This window comes from Pristis pectinata, chromosome 8, assembly GCF_009764475.1.
Source record: "Pristis pectinata isolate sPriPec2 chromosome 8, sPriPec2.1.pri, whole genome shotgun sequence".
In the NCBI taxonomy this organism is placed as follows: domain Eukaryota; kingdom Metazoa; phylum Chordata; class Chondrichthyes; order Rhinopristiformes; family Pristidae; genus Pristis; species Pristis pectinata.
This window is the reverse complement of record NC_067412.1, coordinates 89441004-89460035: the sequence shown is the minus strand read 5'-3', so window position 1 is coordinate 89460035 and position 19032 is coordinate 89441004. Positions and strand designations below refer to the sequence as shown.

The 19032-nt window shown below is 41.0% G+C and overlaps 1 protein-coding gene across 2 annotated transcripts in view; it reads right to left on the bottom strand.

The window, feature by feature from the left end:
* Positions 1-19032, bottom strand: part of LOC127573234 (phosphatidylinositol 3,4,5-trisphosphate 5-phosphatase 2-like) — a 149452-nt gene that overhangs the window by 55026 nt on the left and 75394 nt on the right. For both annotated transcript variants that reach the window (XM_052021257.1, XM_052021258.1), the window contains exons 4-5: positions 4893-5037; positions 2683-2809 (exon numbers count right to left, since the gene is read on the bottom strand). In XM_052021257.1, coding sequence (XP_051877217.1) covers positions 2683-2809; positions 4893-5037 — 272 coding nt within the window. The remainder of the gene's footprint in view (positions 1-2682; positions 2810-4892; positions 5038-19032) is intronic.

Sequence of the window (19032 nt, the reverse complement as noted above, 5' to 3'; positions counted from 1 at the left end):
ATGAATACTAATCCTACACTAATCCCATTTTATTCTTCTCAGATTCTACCATTCATGTACACACTCTGCATAATGTACAGTGGCCAGTTAACATATCAGCCCACACATCTTTTGATGTGGAAGGAAATCTATGTGGTCACAAGAAGAAGGTGCAAACCCTACACAGACAACACTGGGTGTCAGAATTGCTGGAGCTACGAGGCAATAACTTTACAAGTTGCACCATTTGACTGCAGGAGGTTATTATTGCATGGGTCAGATGGACAAAAAGGCAGTGAATGAAATTCAGTCTGTAAAAGTGTGTGTTGATGCATTTGGAGAAGAACAAGATGTAATACATGGGAGGATACTGAGAGGTGAAAAGGAACAGAGGGACCTTGGTGTATATGGTAGCAAGATAATTTGATAAGCAGTTAAAAGGCAGTTATTTGTTGACGCTCACGATTTAAAAACAGGAAGATAATGTTAGAACTGCATGCAATATTTAGACCACAGTTCGAGTACTGCATACAGTTCTGGTTTCCACATTACAGGAAAGATGTGAGGTGCAAAGGAAGCTTATTAGGGTGTTGCCAGGACTTGAAATATTTAGCTCTGAGGAAAGATTTGATGAGCTAATGTTGCTTCCTTTGAAATAACGGCACCGGGGAGAGTTTTAATGGATAAAATTTTGAGAGGCTTGGATAAAATGAATAAGAAGGAGCTCTTTCCCTTAGCAGAAAGATCCAAGACCAAGGGCACAAATTTAAAGGAATTTGTAGAGTGATTAAGAGGGAAGATAAGCTCAGAAGAGTAGTAGTTTAGAGTCTACTGCATAAAATGTGATAGAGGCAGAACAACCATCAGCATTTGGATGTCTTCTTGAATATTAATGACCTTCTGGGCTACAAAGCAAGTGCCAGTAGATGGAATTGGTCTGGATAGTTCTATCTCAACTGACAGACATGAGAGACTGCATGACCTTTTAAGTCTTCATGGAATCTAATTCCACACTGATTAGTTTTCTGCATTAGTTTTCTGTGTGGTGCCTTGTTAATGGGTTTCCATTATCTCTACATACATTGCTCTTCCTCCATTTACCATAACTGTTACTTCTTCAAGGTACTCTCTCAGGCTTGGCCAGCATAATCTGAAATCCATGATACTTACTGATTACATCTTAAGTTAAAGATTCCAAGATGTTCCTTACAACACGTGCTAAACTAATTGCCCATAACTAGTTATGTTAGCATAGTCCATCCTTTATAGAATGAGGATGTTATTGGTCACTCTTCAGCCCATGTTCACCCTCAGCAGAATGGCAAGATTTAGTTTTTGAAATATATATTCCCATTCTTCTCACGATCCTCAGATGTGTCCTATCATTTCTCAGTAATTATTCCTGAATTAGCCTATTTTCTCTGATATCTATCTTTTATCTATCATCAGGCTCTGGTGTAAATTACTTCTCCTCATTACCTGTTTGTATGAATGCAGTTTTAATCAAATATTCACAAAACATTTTCACAACTCCTTTATCTCTCCTTCCAGATTTTGAAAATCATATTGTACAGGCCATTCCAGGGTTATGAACACCAGATTTATGGACACCCATACATATGAAAGAGCTTCCATAATATTATTAAATTCGTAAGTCTGAATTATGTATAAACGTTTGTTCCTACAAATGGCAGAACTAGTTTCCTCTCCCTCTACACTTTTAGCAATTACTTTTTTATATTATTCTTCTGTGCTTTTGCTGTCACTCATTTCAGTACTGTGGAGGTATGGTTATCATATCAAGTGATTTTTGTGTGTTTTCCGAATTTTGGACAAAATCGACTTATGGACACCTGTAAATGTGGAACCCATTCATTACCTGGGGACAGCCTCTATGTATATTTACAATATTTTACAGTTAATATTAAATAATTTTCAGATTCACTTCTACTGTTGCCAATTTGTTTTTCACGTTCCTCCATAACTTGCCGCATTAATGTTATTATATTTATCAATCAAGTATGTTCTCTACTTAGATTTTAGCTTGTCTCTTTTAGCTTTAATCTCTCTAAAATTTTCTTTTTTTTAAGCCTCACTATAGCTATCTCACTCATTGTCTTGGTTAGATCTGCCCTAATACAAAGTGGTAAACTTTCATGGCAATTTAGACCATAATGCACCATGACATTAGATAGATAGGTATCTTTTAATAGTCACATGTACATTGAAACACACAGTGAAATGCATCTTTTTGCATTGAGTGTTCTGGGGACAGCCCACAAGTGTCGCCACACTTCCAGCACCAACATAGCAGGCCCACAACTTCCTAACTCGTATGTCTTTGGAATGTGGGAGGAAACCGGAGCACCCGGAGGAAACCCACACAGACACGGGGACAATGTACAAACTCCTTACAGAGAGCAGCCAGAATTGAACCCGGGTCACAGGTACTGTAATGGCATTATGCTAATCGCTACACTACCGTACCTGCCCCTATTACTTCAGAGATACCCAAATTTACTTCTTTTCACTGATTTTTTTTTACAGGAGTATCACTATTTCTTCTCCTATATATACTGCTTAAAGCTGGGCACATTAATGGAATTCTCTCTCCCTTTTCTTTAGTTACTCCCTCTCTTTGCTAAACCATATGCATTTTTTACTTCAAATCTCAATACTCAAAATGCTTTGCAAGAACAATACCTTTTCAAACTTCCCTCCTGCAAACGCTCCTGCAGTTGTTGAATTAAGGTATTTCCTGCCTCTGAAGAAGAAGTCATGGAAGCAGAGAATGGACGAGGTGGCAAGGCCGGTTTCTCATCCTCACCATCTGCAAGGGAGAGGAAACCTGCATAACTCCCAGCAGCCCTGACCTCTGTGAGTGAAAAAGTTCTTGGAAACAACAGCTAGCACAACATGAATAGTCATATCTCTCTGCAATTCCCTAAAACAGCAGCATCTGTATTTTTAGCCTACTCATACAGTTTATCTGTTAAAAATATCACAAATTTATTCTATTAAAAAAGTGCATAAGTAACTTACATCACAATTAAGAATTTTCCCTTCATGTAAATCAATACCCTAAAAGATGTTAATGTTTAAAAAGTAATTCTCAAATTCATCCATTTTTCTTTCTTCCAGAAATTTCAAAGGGTTGGTACACCTTAAGTTGTCTGCTGGTTGATTCTTCGAGATCTCAAAACTGTAGTTCCTTAGGGGTTTACCTTGGTCTGAACCAAATCAGGATTAAAATAGTTGCAGGTTAGGGAATAGTGTGGATTTGAAGTCACTTCTATACCAGACAGGGTAACAGAACATAAGTAAATCACATTAGTTGTTATAACAAACCATTAGATTCGTGAATGTTAATTTAACCTTTATTTAACTGAGGCTTTCCTGCTACCATGTGTGATTTGAACTCCAAGTCGTTAGTCTGGGCCTGATGAATTACTAGTACAGTAACAGCTCCTTTGCCACTTTATAGATTCATAGAGTCACAGAGTGAAACAGCATGTAAACAGCCCTCGGGATCAAATTGTCCATACCAGCCAAGGTGCTTACTACACTAACCCCTTTTGCCTGCATTTGTTCCATATTCCTCTAAACCTTTCCCATCCAGGTACCTGTCCAAATGTCTTTTGAACATCGTAATTGTACCTTCCTCTACCACCTCCTCTGGCAGCTTGTTCCACAGACCAACCACCCTCTGTGTAAAAAACCTGCTCCTCAGATCCTCTTTAAATCTTTCCCCTCTTCTTAAACCAATGCTCTCCAGTTTTTGACTCCGAGCCCTGCAAGAGAGACTGTGAATATCCACCCTATTTATTCCCTGCATGATTTTATATACCTCTGTAAGATCTCCCCTTAACCTTCTTTGCTCCTGGGAAAATTGTCTGAGCCTATCCAATCTCTCCTTACAACTCAAGTCCTCCAGTCTAGGCAACAATCCTGTGAATCTTTTCTGTACGCTCTCTAGTTTAATTACATCTTTCCTATAATTTGGTAAACAGAACAGCACACAATACTCCAATTGTGCCCTAACCAAGGATTTATACAACTGTAACATAATGACCCAGTTCTTAAACTCAATGCCACAGCCAATGAAGGCAAGCATGCCATATGCCTTTGTTGGATTCGACTGTTTTAAGTAGTTTTGTTTTACTATGTATAGTGCTTAATACACCTCAAGTGGCTATACAAGGAGTGGTCGCTTCTTAGCTTATTGGTTCGTCCATCAGGTGAATACATGTTTTCTCATTGGTTGATTTTGCCACAGGTTTTCTGATGGCATTATTGTTAGCTAAGGAGTACTTCTTATCTCAGATATAAAAGGTGTCATTTCTTGTTGCTTATCTCTCCCTCTCTTACCTTTATCTCTCACTTGCTTATCTTGCTCTAACTCTCTCTTGCTTATTGCACTCTCTTGCTCTCTTCCCCTCTCCCCCCCTGCCCCCCGCACCCCCCCCCCCCCCCCCCACTGGCCCTAGCTCATTTTTAGTTCCTTTTTTCTCGGCTAGTGCCATGTGCTCTGCGACTGTTTATTTGTTTAAACTTTTCCAATAAAACTTTGTGAAGCACCAAGTTGTTTTCAACTCACTATTGGACACCTGAAAGAACCTGCAGACTTGAAAATAACTGGATCCGACACCATCTTCACCATTCTGTCTACCAGTGTCGCCACTTTCGCGGAACTATGTACTTGTACCCCAAGGTCTCCCTGTTTCCTAACACTTCCTGGGGCTGATAACATTCATGTCAATAAATCATAAAACCGTAAGATATAGGTGTAGAATTAGGCCATTCAGCCATCGAGTTTGCTCACCATTTAATAATGGCTGATTTTTTTTTCCCTCAGACCCATTCTCCCACATACTCCCAAACTCATTCATCAATGATGCTAGTCAAAAGTTTACCTGACAAATCATCTATGACCTCTTTCTCATTTTCTCTCTCCACAGGATATTGCAGTGGTGTCACCAGTCCTTGGTATGGTTGCTGGTAGTTTAACATCAGATCCATGAGGCATGAGAACTTCTTCACCGGAACCCCTTTCTCAGTCTGCAATAAAGCACAGTCACAAGAGACCATTGAGAATACTCGAGTTTCTGGATTTCTGAACTCTATTATTTTCTGAAACCTTTATTATTTTCTGTAGAAATTTGTAACTGGTTTCACTGGTTAAGAAATTTTACAGAATCCAAAAGGAGAGTTGAAACTTCTTGGGAATGATGGAGCTGGTTTTGCAAAGGGCTCAGGCAGTGAAATCTTATCACAGACAGGACCCAAGATATCATCCACAAAAGGGCAGGTCTTAAGAAGGTGTGGTGCACTGCTGGCTCCTTCATTTCAAAAGGCAGGGTCAATTGAAGAAACCAAGTTTGGGGAGGGGGTACGGCTGGGGTGACCAGAGTTAGTGAAGCTGTTGAGAGCATCAGGAGGTTCAGACACAAAGAGCATTGACATCAGGAGCATCAGCACAAGGGAACATTGGGCATTGTGGAAAAGGTGCATCAGGGTCACTAGACACACAGCAGAGCATCTGGAGGGAAGTGATTAGCCTGCAGATAGCAGATCATCCCAGGTCTGCAAGATGATGGATATTTTTGACTCAGGACAGCAAAGCAGCTTAATTTAGGGACCCTGAAACCAAACTGAAGCAATCCTCAGCCTTCCTGGTACACTGACAGTGCTGAGAGAAGCCCATATGTCATCACTGGACATGTCTTGCAGCCACCATGCATGTGTGCACCTGAGGAAGACCCAGATGGAATTAGTGGAAGCACAGTTCTTGCAGAAACAAGATAGTGTTAAGAGATCAAATTTTGGTTAAAATTTACTTGCGTGGCACGTGAAAACCTTGGGAGAATTTCTAGCCTTTGCATTTTGAAAATTGAAAGCTGAGTTTAATCATGGCCTTCTAGCAGACTGAAGAGTCATGTGACACAATAGCATCCCACATCAGCACAGATTATATCATGCAAGAGAAGTATTTATTTTACAAATGTACTGATAAATGTTTAAATTTTCGCTCATGGTATACTCTAGCAGCAGTTCATGTATGCAGACTCTTAGTCCGTACAACCAGAAGAACATGGTACCTGGAAACGTCCAATTGATTGGGCTCATGCAGGAACCCTAATTGCTATATTTAGTTCGTGGAAATGATAAGTAGCCTTCTTGAATCACAGGTATTGGTAACATGTACAAGAGTAAGGGTTCCTTTAAGAATGGAGTGTACCATGTGGTTAACATTTGATGCAGATATTGCTGTTGAAAGTTTACTGCCTTCAATAATTGGTGCTCTGTTGGTAGTCCTACCTCTGTTGTTTACCCTTACAGGCAGCAACACATAGAGCTGATGTACACTAGACTGGTGTCAAGTTTTGGCTGATTTTACTTGAGAGAACAGAAATACAGTGATCCTGTGTGAAGGAAATAAAGAATGGACTTCTCTAAGCTAAGCAGTGTTGATGGTGGGCAGTAGATATGTTGGCAAGTTCAAGAGATACAAGAGACTCTGCATTCATCCTTTATGTGGAATGAGTGGTAATGTTCCTGATGGTGTGCTATACTGTTGAGGTCCCGGGGAGGACACAGAACAGAACACCACGGTGATACCCAAGTAAGTAAAGGCAATAATTTTGCTGATGTTAGGTGTGGGATCATATGAGGTATTGGTGAGTCTTTTGTCGCCATGAACTACAAACAAGATTCATACAACTACATGGTAAGAACATAGTGAAAACCCTAATCTTTAATCCAGTGCCATCAGACATCTTCAAGCATTCCAAGTTCGGCAAGTGGAACTGAGGAGTACAGGAAACATGTCATGAATACGTGGTAAGGCTAAAGACTCTGGCTGAAAGGTGCTTTAGATCAGGTATGGGATTCATCAGTGCAGGGAACAGGGCATGAGTGACTTCAGACAGAACTATCTGAGGTGTTGGACAAGATTTGAGAAAGTGTGTAGAGATGACATTTAAAACTGTGAAGGTTCACACTTAGAGCACAATTCTGAGGTAAAGCAAAGACCAGCCTGCAGAAGTGGTAATGACAGTGTGGTCTTCTTTGCACAATGAGTCTCATTGGCATTACAAGTGGGTTCTGTGGAAACCAGTAGGTTATAAGCACACTAAACATGTGATGATTGCAAATCATGTGGTTGTTAAGGGTGGGAGACCTTGCTTAGGATATTATCAGAGCACCTCAGAATGTCTGGTCTGAATAGCTCATGTGGTAGGGAACACTGCAGATGGATACCTGGGAGAAACCCATACAGTCACAGGGGATCACAGGAGGTCAGATTCAAACTTGGGACACTGGAACTGCAATGCAGTAGCACGACCTTCGCTGCCACTCTGCTGCTTTGATATTGGGTGGTGAATGGGAAGGTGATATTCCCAGATGTGGATTTGCATGAGTGTAAACAATATCTGCAAAGGATTTAAAGGGAATATTGGAGGCGTCCTTTGACAGTCATGGACTCACAGTGCTGACCGTTAAGGTGTGTTTCAGCAAGAGCTGGTCACATGACCTTCTCATCGTGTGTTCAGCAGGTGTGATGGCATCAAGATACTAGGGCAGCTTCTCTCCATTACAGGACTGACTATGGCAGCTATCACAAGACTGAGAAACAGACCTGTAGTGCAAAATAATAACCTGGACAGACAATTAGATCTACACAAGAGGTCACAGAGGAATGAATGTTCTGAATCCAAGGCCAGGGAGAAGCATTCCATTATGGATAGCTGGAAACATCTTAGTTCAATGGCACTGTTCACAAATGCCAATGGCAAGCAATTCAGAGGAAGGGTCCATTATTTGTTGAACTATATAATGACCAGGTCACAAGAATTTCAGTATAACAGCTGCACCACTTCAAGAACTCACAAGCAAAGTGAGAAGCAAAAGTTCTGGCACAGGATGCTGTAGTGAAGTAATGTCGATTGAGTCTGTCATTGATAATACTGATGGTGAGGATGAGGTTGTGCAAGTTCTGGGGAAGGGCTCAGAGTCTGCAAAGCCATTTACAAAATTGGTGAATGGTGTGAAGTAAGTATAGGAAGGGACCTTGTCACAAAGTGAAGACAGTCTAAAAGCTCGGAAGATCCTACAAGGAATATCTCTGAAGGTATGGATTGAATAATCTCAGCCCAGTACAGGTGGCCAATTCTGATGAAGAGTCTTCTACAAGAAACGATAATTTTGTTTCTCTTTTCAGAGATGCTGTATACCCTGCTGACATTTTGTGTTTTTATTTCAGATTTCCATCATCTGCAGGTTTTTAATTTGTAGAAGTGTAGCCAAAGTGGGGAAAGAAAGACTGAAGACAGTCATGGTAGAGTTGAAAACCTTGGAAACGATCCAGAAAGGGATGTTTGGAAGAGATAACTTTGCAACTTCAAAAGGATTAGCAGGGAAGAGGAAAGGTCAGGTGATTACAGTGAGTTAGAGTGAGAGGCAGGATGCAAAATGGTGTAAAGCTGAGACACAAATATGGAGTCTTGAGACAAAACCAATGCAGAGATTGAGTTCATTGTATCCAGTGATCTACTAAATACGATATAGGGTGAATAAATCTTATCAACTGCTGCAGTAGTTGATAAGATTTATTCACCCTATGTTGAGTGTTATATGGCAGCTTGGTGTTTGGAATGTGTAAGGCAATGTGCTCATTGTTATGAAGAAAATTATAATAAACCAACAACTGCAGAAAATGAGATGAGACCAGCTGTGTATGAAGCTTACCTAAACAAGTGAGGAAGAGAATGAAATGATCCGAAGCAGGTCTGACAAGGTTCTCAGCACCCTACTCTTTGTGGCAAGTGCATTCATTCATGGTAGAAATGGAAGAAGTAACCACTGCAAAATGCTGGTGGAGACGAGGTCCTGTCTTCACATAGAGGACATTTTCAATCATGTTTTATACACTGCATTTGTGCTAAATGGAATAGGCTATGTGCATCCATGAGGAACTTGGACCATCATCAACTTCAGAAATGTACATGGGTAGTGTAGCGGTTAGCGTAACACTATTATAGCACCAGCAACCCGGGTTCAATTCCGGCCACTGTCTGTAAGGAGCTTGTACGTTCTCCCTGTGTCTGCGTGGGTTTCCTCCAGGTGCTCTGGTTTCCTCCCACATTCCAAAGACGTAAGGGTTAGGAAGTTGTGGGCATGCTATGTTGGAAGCGTGGCGACACTTGTGGGCTGCCCCCAGAACACTCTATGCAAACGATGCATTTCACTGTGTGTTTCGATGTACATGTGACTAATGAAGAGATCACATTTTGTCTTATCTGATGTTGTGGCCTGGCATATCCCTTACTCTAACACTGCTGTCATCCCAAGGACCACACTGGTTCAATAAGGAGAGCAGAAGGGAATGCTGGGATCAGCACCAACCTTACCTAAGACCTCCAGTCCAGTGACGGTACTAGACAGGATTATTTGTGCGCTGAACAAAAACAGCATGCGATACACAAAGCTAAGCAATCTCACAACCTTGCAGTCCCATCACATCCAGGCGTGAATAGCCGTGAACAATTAAACAGCTAACAGGAGGAGAAGGCTCCCAGAATAGTCCCATCCTTAACGTTGGCGGGGCCCAGCATGCAAGTGCAAGAGCCAAGACTGAAGCTTTCCTAACCACGTTCAGCCAGAAATGCCAAATAGTTGACTTATCTACTCAGAGAGATAGAGATAGGTTAAGTGAGTAGGCAAGGGTCTGGCAGATGGAGTACGATGTTGGCAAATGTGAGGTCATTCACTTTGGAAGGAAAAATAGAAGATCAAATTATTATTTAAATGGCAAAACATTGCAGCATGCTGTGCAGCGGGACTTGGGAGTGCTTATGCATGAATTGCAAAATGTTGGTTTGCAGGTGCAACAGGTTATCAAGAAGGCAAAGGGAACGTTGCCCTTCATTGCTAGAGGGATTGAATTTAAGTGCAGGGAGGTTATGCTGCATCTGTGCAGAGCACTGGTGAGACAGCACCTGGAGTATTGCGTGCAGTTCTGGTCTCCTTACTTGAGAAAAGATATACTGGCTTTGGAGGCGGTGCTGGGTGGGGGGGGAGGGGGGGTCACCAGGTTGATTCCAGAGATGAGGGTTTTAGCCTATGAGGAGAGATTGAGTCGCCTGGGACTATACTCGTTGGAATCCACAAGAATGAGAGGGGATCTTATACAAACATATAAAATTATGAAAAGGATAGATAAGATAGAGGCAGGAAAGTTGTTTCCATTGGTAGGTGAGACTAGAACTAGGGTACATAGACTCAAGATTCAGGGGAGTAGATTTAAGACGGAGATGAGAAGGAATTGCTTTTCCCAGAGAGTAGTGAATCTGTGGAATTCTCTGCCCAGGGAAGCAGCAGAGGCTACCTCATTAAATATATTTAAGACACAGTTAGATAGATTCTTGCATAGCAGGGGAATTAAGGGTTATGGGGAAAAGGCAGGTAGGGGGAGCTGAGTCCATTGCCAGATCAGCCATGATCTTATTGAATGGCGGGGCTGGCTCGACAGGCCAGATGGCCTACTCCTGCTCCTGTTTCTTATGTTCTTATCTTGGCTTCCTCCTAAGATCCTTACCATCAAAAAATACCCTTTGGTTCATTCAACATGATGTCAAGTAATGGCTGAGAGCACTGAAGACAGCAGAGGCAATGGGGTCAGAGAACATCTCAGCTGTGGTTTGGAAGACCTGCATTTCAGAACCACTGCACTATATCCAAGTTGTTTGGGTACAGTAACAACACTGGCATCTCCCCAACAAAGTGGAACATTGCCCAGGTATGTGCTGTTTATAAAATGCAAGGGAAATCCAGTCTGGCAAATTACCACCCAATCACTCTCAGCCATCAACAGTCTGTCATCAATAGTGCTATCACCAATAATCTACTCACAGATACCCAGTTTGGATTTCACCAAAGAGCTGTCTTCCAGACATGAGGTGTGAGTGACAGTGTGGCTTCAGGTACCCTGGTAAAACTGAAGTCAATGTTTATAAAATGGAGCGGTTAGAGCCATAGTTTGCACAAAAGAAGATGTTTGCTGTCATTGGAAGTTAATCATCCCAACCCCAGGACATCACTGCAGGAGTTTGACAGGGAAATGCTCTAGACCCAGTCATATTTAACTGCTGCATCAATGACCTTCCATCCATCATACGATCAGAAATGAGGATGTTTGCTGATGATTGCTTAATGCTCAACTCCATTTGCAACTCCATCAGGAAATGAAGCTGTCCATGCCTGCATGTAACATGACCTAGACAACATTCAAGCACAGGCTAATAATTGACAAATAATATTCACACCACAGAAGTGTTGGGCAATAACCATCTCCAACACGAGAGAGTCTAACTACCTACCCTTGACATTCAATGGCATACCATCGCTGAGTGCATCACCATTAAAATCCTGGAGGTCACCATTGACTAAAAGCTCAACTGGACCAGCCACATAAATGCAATGGATGCAGGAGCAGGTCAGAGGCTGGATATCCTGCATTGACACCTAAAAGCCTTTCAAATATTTACAAGGCACGCTTCAGGAGTATGACAGAATTCTCTGCTTGCCTGGATGAATGCAGCTCCAGTTATTCTCATATTCAACACCGCCCAAAATAAAGCTGCCCATTGGACTGGCACACCATCAACCACTCTAGACATTCAGTACCTCCACACTAGTGCACAGTGTCTGCTGTATGTACCACATACAAAATGCATTCCAAAAGCACTTTCCAAACCCACAATCTCTACTAGTAAGAAGGACAAGGGCAGCCAATATATGGGCACACCACTACCAGCAAGTTCCCTACCAAGTCACACACAATCCTGACTTGGAAATATATCATTGCCCCTTTGTTACCTTGGGTCTAAATTCTAGAATTGCCCAACCAACAGCACTATTTGAATACCATCAGCAGAAGGACTACATCTGTTCAGGAAAGTGACTCACTACTTTCTCAAGGGCAATTAAGGATGAGCAATTAACGCCACCAACCAGATCCTGACAGAGAAGCGAGCCATAAAACTGATAAGGAAATAAAAGCACCAGCGAATTAAAGATAAATTTGCAGAAGCACTTCAGAGGGTAGTTATCAATTGATAGACACTTCAGCACTTCAGAGAGAAGTTGATAAAAGATCTGAACCCAAACAAAGAGATTGTCTGCTGGGTTTTAAGGAAGATCTTAGAGAAGGAAAGAGAGATGAAGGAATTCAGGAAAGGAAGTCCAGAGATTGTGGCCAGGACATTTGAAGGCACGGATTTTACTGGAGACACAAGAGATAGCAGATTCTGGAATCTGGAGCAATGAACAATCTGCTGGAGGAATGACCTGAAACATCAGCAATTCCTTTTTCCCCACAGTGGCTGCTTAACCTGTTGAGTTCCTAGCAGATTGTTTATTGCATGGTGGAACAAGACATGCTGGAGATGCACAAAATCCTAGAACTGGGGTGAACTGGGAACAGGAAGGACTGGAGACAAAGCATGACCTTAAATTGATGCATAAGTTTTACATCCCATTGCTCCTGTACAGGAAACATCAAGCTAAAGAGTGAGATTATTAAAATATGAGGAAAGATTTTGACAGAGTGGTGAGCTTTGAGGGTGGTTGGGGAGGGAGAGAGTGATGTTAAAAGAAAATTTTATATCCACAGATACTTAAAATCGGAAATAAAGACAGAAAGTGGTGGAAACACTCAGCAAATCAAACAGCATCTGTGGAAAGGGAGCAACACACACAAAATGCTGGAGGAACTCAGCAGGTCAGGCAGCATCTATGGAGGGAAATAAACAGTCGACATCTCGGGCCAAGACCCTTCATCAGGACTAGAAAGGAAGCGGGCAGAAGCCAGAATAAGAAAGGTCGGGGAGGGGGAGAGCACAGGCTGGCAGGTGACAGGTGAGTCCAGGTGGAGGGGGAAGGTAGGTGGGTGGGGGAGGGGGGGACATTAAGAAAGCTGAGAGGTGATACTAGGAGAGGCAAAGGCTGAAGAAGAAGGACTCTGGTAGTAGAGGGCAGTGGAACCATGGGATAAAGGAAGGGGGTGAGGAAAAGATGGGCGAGGTCATGAGGATGGGGGGAAGGGTAAGCGAAGGGGTGAGGGGGCCACAGGAATGAGGGAAGACAAAGGAGGGGTAGGGGGAAGAAAGTAAAAAAAGGGGGTGGAGAAGAGATGAGGTGTTACCAGAAGTTAGAGAAATGCTGAGGCTGTCAGGTTGGAGACTACCAAGGGTGGAATATGAGATGAGGAAAGGGAAACAATGTCTTGGGTCCTGGACCCTTTATCAGAAGTGTGGCTGTCAATGCTGTTGTAAAGGGAGAGGGTCTGCAAGGAAGATAAGTTCTACCAACATCCCCCTTGTCTCAACTTACCAGCTGGGTAAAGTGGCAGAGGGCTACTGCAGTTCAAGTAAGAAATCACCAACTTCAGGAAAGGAAAGGGAGAAAAGGAGAGTGCAAGAGCACTATAAAGCAAGAGAAATGGTGAATTTTCCACAGGATGGTAGTGTTTTAATCCTTCACCTTTCGACTAGGCTTTTTGCCCTGGTTAAAACACTGCTGGTCATTCATGTTACATAAATAAAAACTAATTTCAATTTCATTTCAAAAGGGACTTGTTCCTGGATCATTACTATTTGTATTAGACGTTTCTGGCAGGAAATAGCATAGCACTTTGACACACTGCTAAACCCAAACTATGCAAAATGCAATAAAACTTGCTAAACTAAAAATACCACTTCAACCAAATGCTGCAGCTCAAAGATAGTGCAAGAACTCCTAACCACATTTCATCTCATCAAATCAGAAGAGGATTGAAGTGGCACCGAACCACACTCAGTTATTTTTTTCATACTGCTGTTGTGACCAGTGGAAAACTATTCAAAGTTAGTAATGAGCTCTTGCAAAATTTTGTGTCCAGCTATCTTTGATACCATCCAAAACAATTCTGCACAAGAGGATCAGAGAAAAGCAAATTGAAATCCTGACCAGCCATTGTGTGCTGCCTACATGTGGTGAATGCAAAAAGGAGGATGTTCGCTCTCGTCACCTCACCCTATTAGGATTGTTACTGCTTCTCAAGACTGCAGAACATAATCTAACTTTGATCTGAATGTTCAACAACAAAGAACCAACAACTGATGTTTTTGTAGTATCTGTAATGTGGGAAAACATTTAAAGGGGTTTCATGGCCACAATTTCAGAAAAGTTTGACACCAATCCATTTAAAGAGTCATTAGGAAATGTGATCAAAATCTTTGTCAGAAGGGTAGGTTTTAGGAAGTGACTTAAAGGAAGTGAGAGGCAGTAAAATGGAGAGACTTGTGGGGTTTCCAGAGCTGAAGGCCAGAGATAGTTGTTGATGTAGAGTGACAGAAGTCAGAGAAGGCATGAACTGGAGGAGCAGGGAAACCTGGGGGGTTTGCAAGGCCACAGGAATCCAAAGAAGATTGAGATGGATTTGAAAACAAAAATGAGAATTTTTAATACTGAGATCTCATCCTCATGCACAGCAATGTGGGATAGGAACACAGGAGCAAGAAGTGAAGAAAACAATGCAGTTGAGAAGTGAATAGAACTGTTTTGGAACAGTGCAAAATTATGAATGAGCTCAAATTATGAAGTAAAAGAAGAATATGTGAGGCAGTTTGGAAAAATATTAAGCTGGACAAATAACAGCATAGGTAAAGATTTTAACAGTATCCGTTGGTACATATTACTAAGACAGAAATAAATATTATTAGTCTTGAAGAAGATGTGTGATTGGAAACACCATTAAAGGTCAAACAGGTTAACAAAGTCCAGTTCTGCTTCAAATAATGGTCTGGGTTGGGGTGGACTTGGTGGCTAGGGGACTGAGCTTGTGACAGGGGCTGAAGATAATGTTATCAGTCTTTCCAAAGTCTAGGACAGGTAGTTAGGAAAGGAGGCGTGGAGGGTTCACGAGAGTTGATGATGAAACGTGAATCAGCAAACATATCGAATAAATTTTTGAATTATGTTGCCAAAGTGTTGTGTTCATAGTTCCTTCTGAAATTTGTATCTGTTTGACATCAACAAAAATGAATTTGGCCAAGTACAATGCACAGCCACTACTCAATGCATGTGTGCAGTTTAAGTTACCAAGGACAAATTTCTACCCCACAGAATTATGGAAAAGAACACTGCACTGACTGTTCCAAAACAAATTTAATATCCTAAGGAAGAATTCTACCAAGTGTTTGCCATGTTCTCCTCATGGCATTTTATCATCAAATGATGGACCCAATTGTCTACAATTATTTTGCAACTTAATCTCATTTCCACCACATGGATTATTTTTTCCAGATTTTCTCCTCACCCCAGCACCCATCCATCATCTTTCCCAAAATTTACCTAATTTTGCATTGGACTAGTTAATTTTTCAGCCATACAAAGACTTGCTTGCGCATCATTCCCATGTTTCCTTAACTCCCTTTGCTCTCACTGTACTAGTTAATCTTTCAGCCATACAAAGACTTGCTTGCGCATCATTCCCATGTTTCCTTAACTCCCTTTGCTCTCACTGTACTAGTTAATCTTTCAGCCATACAAAGACTTGCTTGTGGGTCATTCCCACATTTGCTCAACTCCTGTGGTTCCCAATGCATTAAATTGATATTAATATTCTCACCTTTACTTTCAAACAGTTCATGGACTCTCCACACTAACTGGGAAATATTCTTGAGGTACAATACTAGCTTCCACCCTCCATTCCTAAACTCTGGGAAGTTCATGGTCTTCACTCCCTCCTTTACACCATCAGAAAGTCCAATCCAGCTAATTGATCTAATTGATACACTCTCAATCACCAGCAAAGGGATGAACTATGTCAGTGCAGCTATGCACCTGGGCTATTCAGTCAGCAACCTCTACTAAGAAAGATAAAAGCAGGAGATGCATGAGAATAGCATCATCACTTAATTAGTTTATTTATTTAGTGTTAAATTTTACAAGATTGAGAGGAGGATGCTTCTGAAGAAATAACATCCAGCAATCACTGCATAAAAATATATGTGAAACAAAATTACTTGTCTCAGGAAACTGCATAAAGGAAATTTGAATTCAAGTTGTCTGGCCCTGGAAAGTGTGGTTACAATTTTTTGATATAAACAGGCCTTCTGTCAGTTCTAGTTTGGTTTCAAATCCACTTTGAGATTGCAAGTTATGTAAATTTTACTGAATGGAGCCAACACTTCCTGATGAGTGATGTAGAAAGATCTCCCCTGAATAAAGAAACTTGCACTGGCTGTGTTCACTGGGTCAGGAAGTTTCGAAGTTTTCTTGAACACATTTTCCTAAAGCAAATAGTTTTCTAATTACACTTATATTTTCTCCAATCACTGATGGTTGCTATTGCTAAGGAAGCATCCCCCATCCCCATTCCTACAAAATGTAACACTGTTTTTTGTTAAAAACAGTGAACAGAAAGGATGCACTATTGGTATTTCCTATCTGCTCTTGAAAGAAGTTGATCACACATTCAGCTATGAAGCACCAACTCTTGATACTTTGGGCGGAAATGCATCATTGAAGTGGCTGCATAGTTACTGCTGAGAGAAAAAAAAGAGTGATTGCTCTGCAAAATCTACAACAAAGGCAGAAAATGGGGATTATGTACAAAATAAATGGTTAATTTAAAAAACCAATATTTCATTTTGTTAAGGAGAAAAGATAGACAATTTGGAGATAAAGCTTTAAAATTTTACACTTAGATGTGAAGATGAAAACATCCTCTCTCTGCTAATTTCTTAAACTGACCCTCATAGCCCTGGGCAAATGTACAAAACAGCCCACACTTTGCATTTTCATGCCTTTTTAATTAAGATAAGCTACAAAATGGCTGACAGGAAACTTGGAAACATCAGTGTGATGCAGGTCACGTGCTTCTGACTTTACACATTGTTAGAGTTGACAACAGGGAGATTTACTCAGTACTAACTTAAGTTTACCTGATGGTACTTTGTAAATTGGTATAGGTGGCGAAATAATCTGCTTCGATCCAATGGTGCACTTAAGGTGAGACTGCTTATTCAAAAATTTACTCTGTACCTTTGTTTTACACTTGATTTGGTTTTAAGTTATTAATAGATATATACACACTTGTGATATGGTTCAAATTTGAGCAAAATAAAGAGTTTAAAGACAAACTAAAAGTTCAGATACCATCCTCAAACTAAACAAAGACAGGACTCCCCCACGTTCTCTGGAGATTGCTATCACCATAATTACGTTCAAATGAGTTTCACAGAATAAGTGCAGTGTGGTTAATTTCTTCATTGTGTGGTTCCATTGGCCTTTTACTGACGCATGGCACCAACCCACTCAACACAGCTGTGTTGTGAATGCCATCTGCCAGCTGTCCCAATCCAGAACCACAGCGGAGACAACGCCACTTGGCTGGAGTAACTTAAGGGTGTGATGACTAAGGGCTTACTTAGCTTAAAAAAATTAACAAGAACAAAACATTAAATTCCACATTAAAAATTGGAATTGCACATTAAGGATGGTTTACATTGCATGGAGCTTTAAACAGCCTGATAAAGGCAGAAACTGCTTTCAAAATAGGAGGAAACAAATTATCTTTCCATCAGTAAGTCCTTCCTATCTCTCAGAAAAGAGCTGGACTTTGCCAGGATATTACAGCCCCTGTGTTATTTCAGGTGTGAGTCCAGACAGTAAGCACTCAGACTTTACTTTGTATGACATCTAAGCCCAGGCAGTGGCTTCCTGTACCAACACACCATGGATTCCAGGAGCAATTATTTGGTGCTCAATGTCTTCTGTTTCCCAGTCCAGGTATATGAAAGCCAGATTTAGCTCTATGCATAGTGCCTCAGCTAACGGCAAGGAACTTGTCACCAGCATAGAACAGATGTAGTATGGTACCCGCCTTATGTGATGACTGCGTTCGTTACACCCCGAAGATATTATCTTCTTTAAAGAAAGGTCACTTTGAAATGTTTGGAATTAGTTAACTTTTATCTATCGTTCAATTATCTTCAGCAATTCAAAACCTGAATCTGAGGTGGGGGGAGAAGGTTGGGATATTGAAACAAATAACTAGTGCTGCGATCTTCCAGCTTGTTCTCCTAAACAGTTTTTATTTCAGTGCTCATACATCTGGAATGAGTTTAAAGTCTTCTTTGGGGCTTTTTTTTAAAGCCTGGAAAGTCTGATATCAACTTAGGTTGAGGGCTGTGCAATGTTCAATGGAGGTTTTAAATGGCAATGAGTTAAATTTAGATCCAAATATGAATTGAGACTTTTTAAAGAGAATAGATGTCACTTGGAGTCTTTTAACATTTAAAAACTCCTTGTTGGGCCAAGGTAAACAAGAACATGAAGCCAGAAACACACATGCTAATCATTTTATCACAATGAACAGCATTTTCAGAGACTTAGCCAATGCCTCAGGAAGTACATAAACATTTTTCTTGTTACACAAGTTCTGAATTAAACTGCATTAAACTGAGCTAATGAACAAATCAGAAGTCTATGATCCAGAACTTGCTTCAGATCTCCCTCCTCTTCAGGTTTGTTGAGTTCCTTCAGAAAAGACAGTACAACTTAGATTTAATTCATTCTAAATATTTTGAAGAAGTTCCTTAGTTAAGGAATTTCTTGGCAATTTGATAGGCAAATGCCCTTAATAATATGTCAGAAAGCCTCAGGCGAGTTCTCTCTGAGTTAATTAGATTAAATTGATAGTTTAAACTAAAACACTTGATGAAATTATTGGCGGTATGGCACAGCACAAGAGGTTTTGATCCCTATCAAGATGACAATGATCAGAGTGTGCACAGACAGCCATTTGCCACAGTGCATTCGGACCAAGTGAATATGTATTGGTAAATTGGTTTATTATTCAATTCATTACACCATACATTGAGGTAGTACAAGGCAAAACAATAACAGAATGCAGAATGAAGTGCAACAACTACAGAGAAAGTGCAGTGCAGGTAGACAATAAGGTGCAAGGTCATAACAAGGTAGATTGTGAGGTCAAGAGTCCAG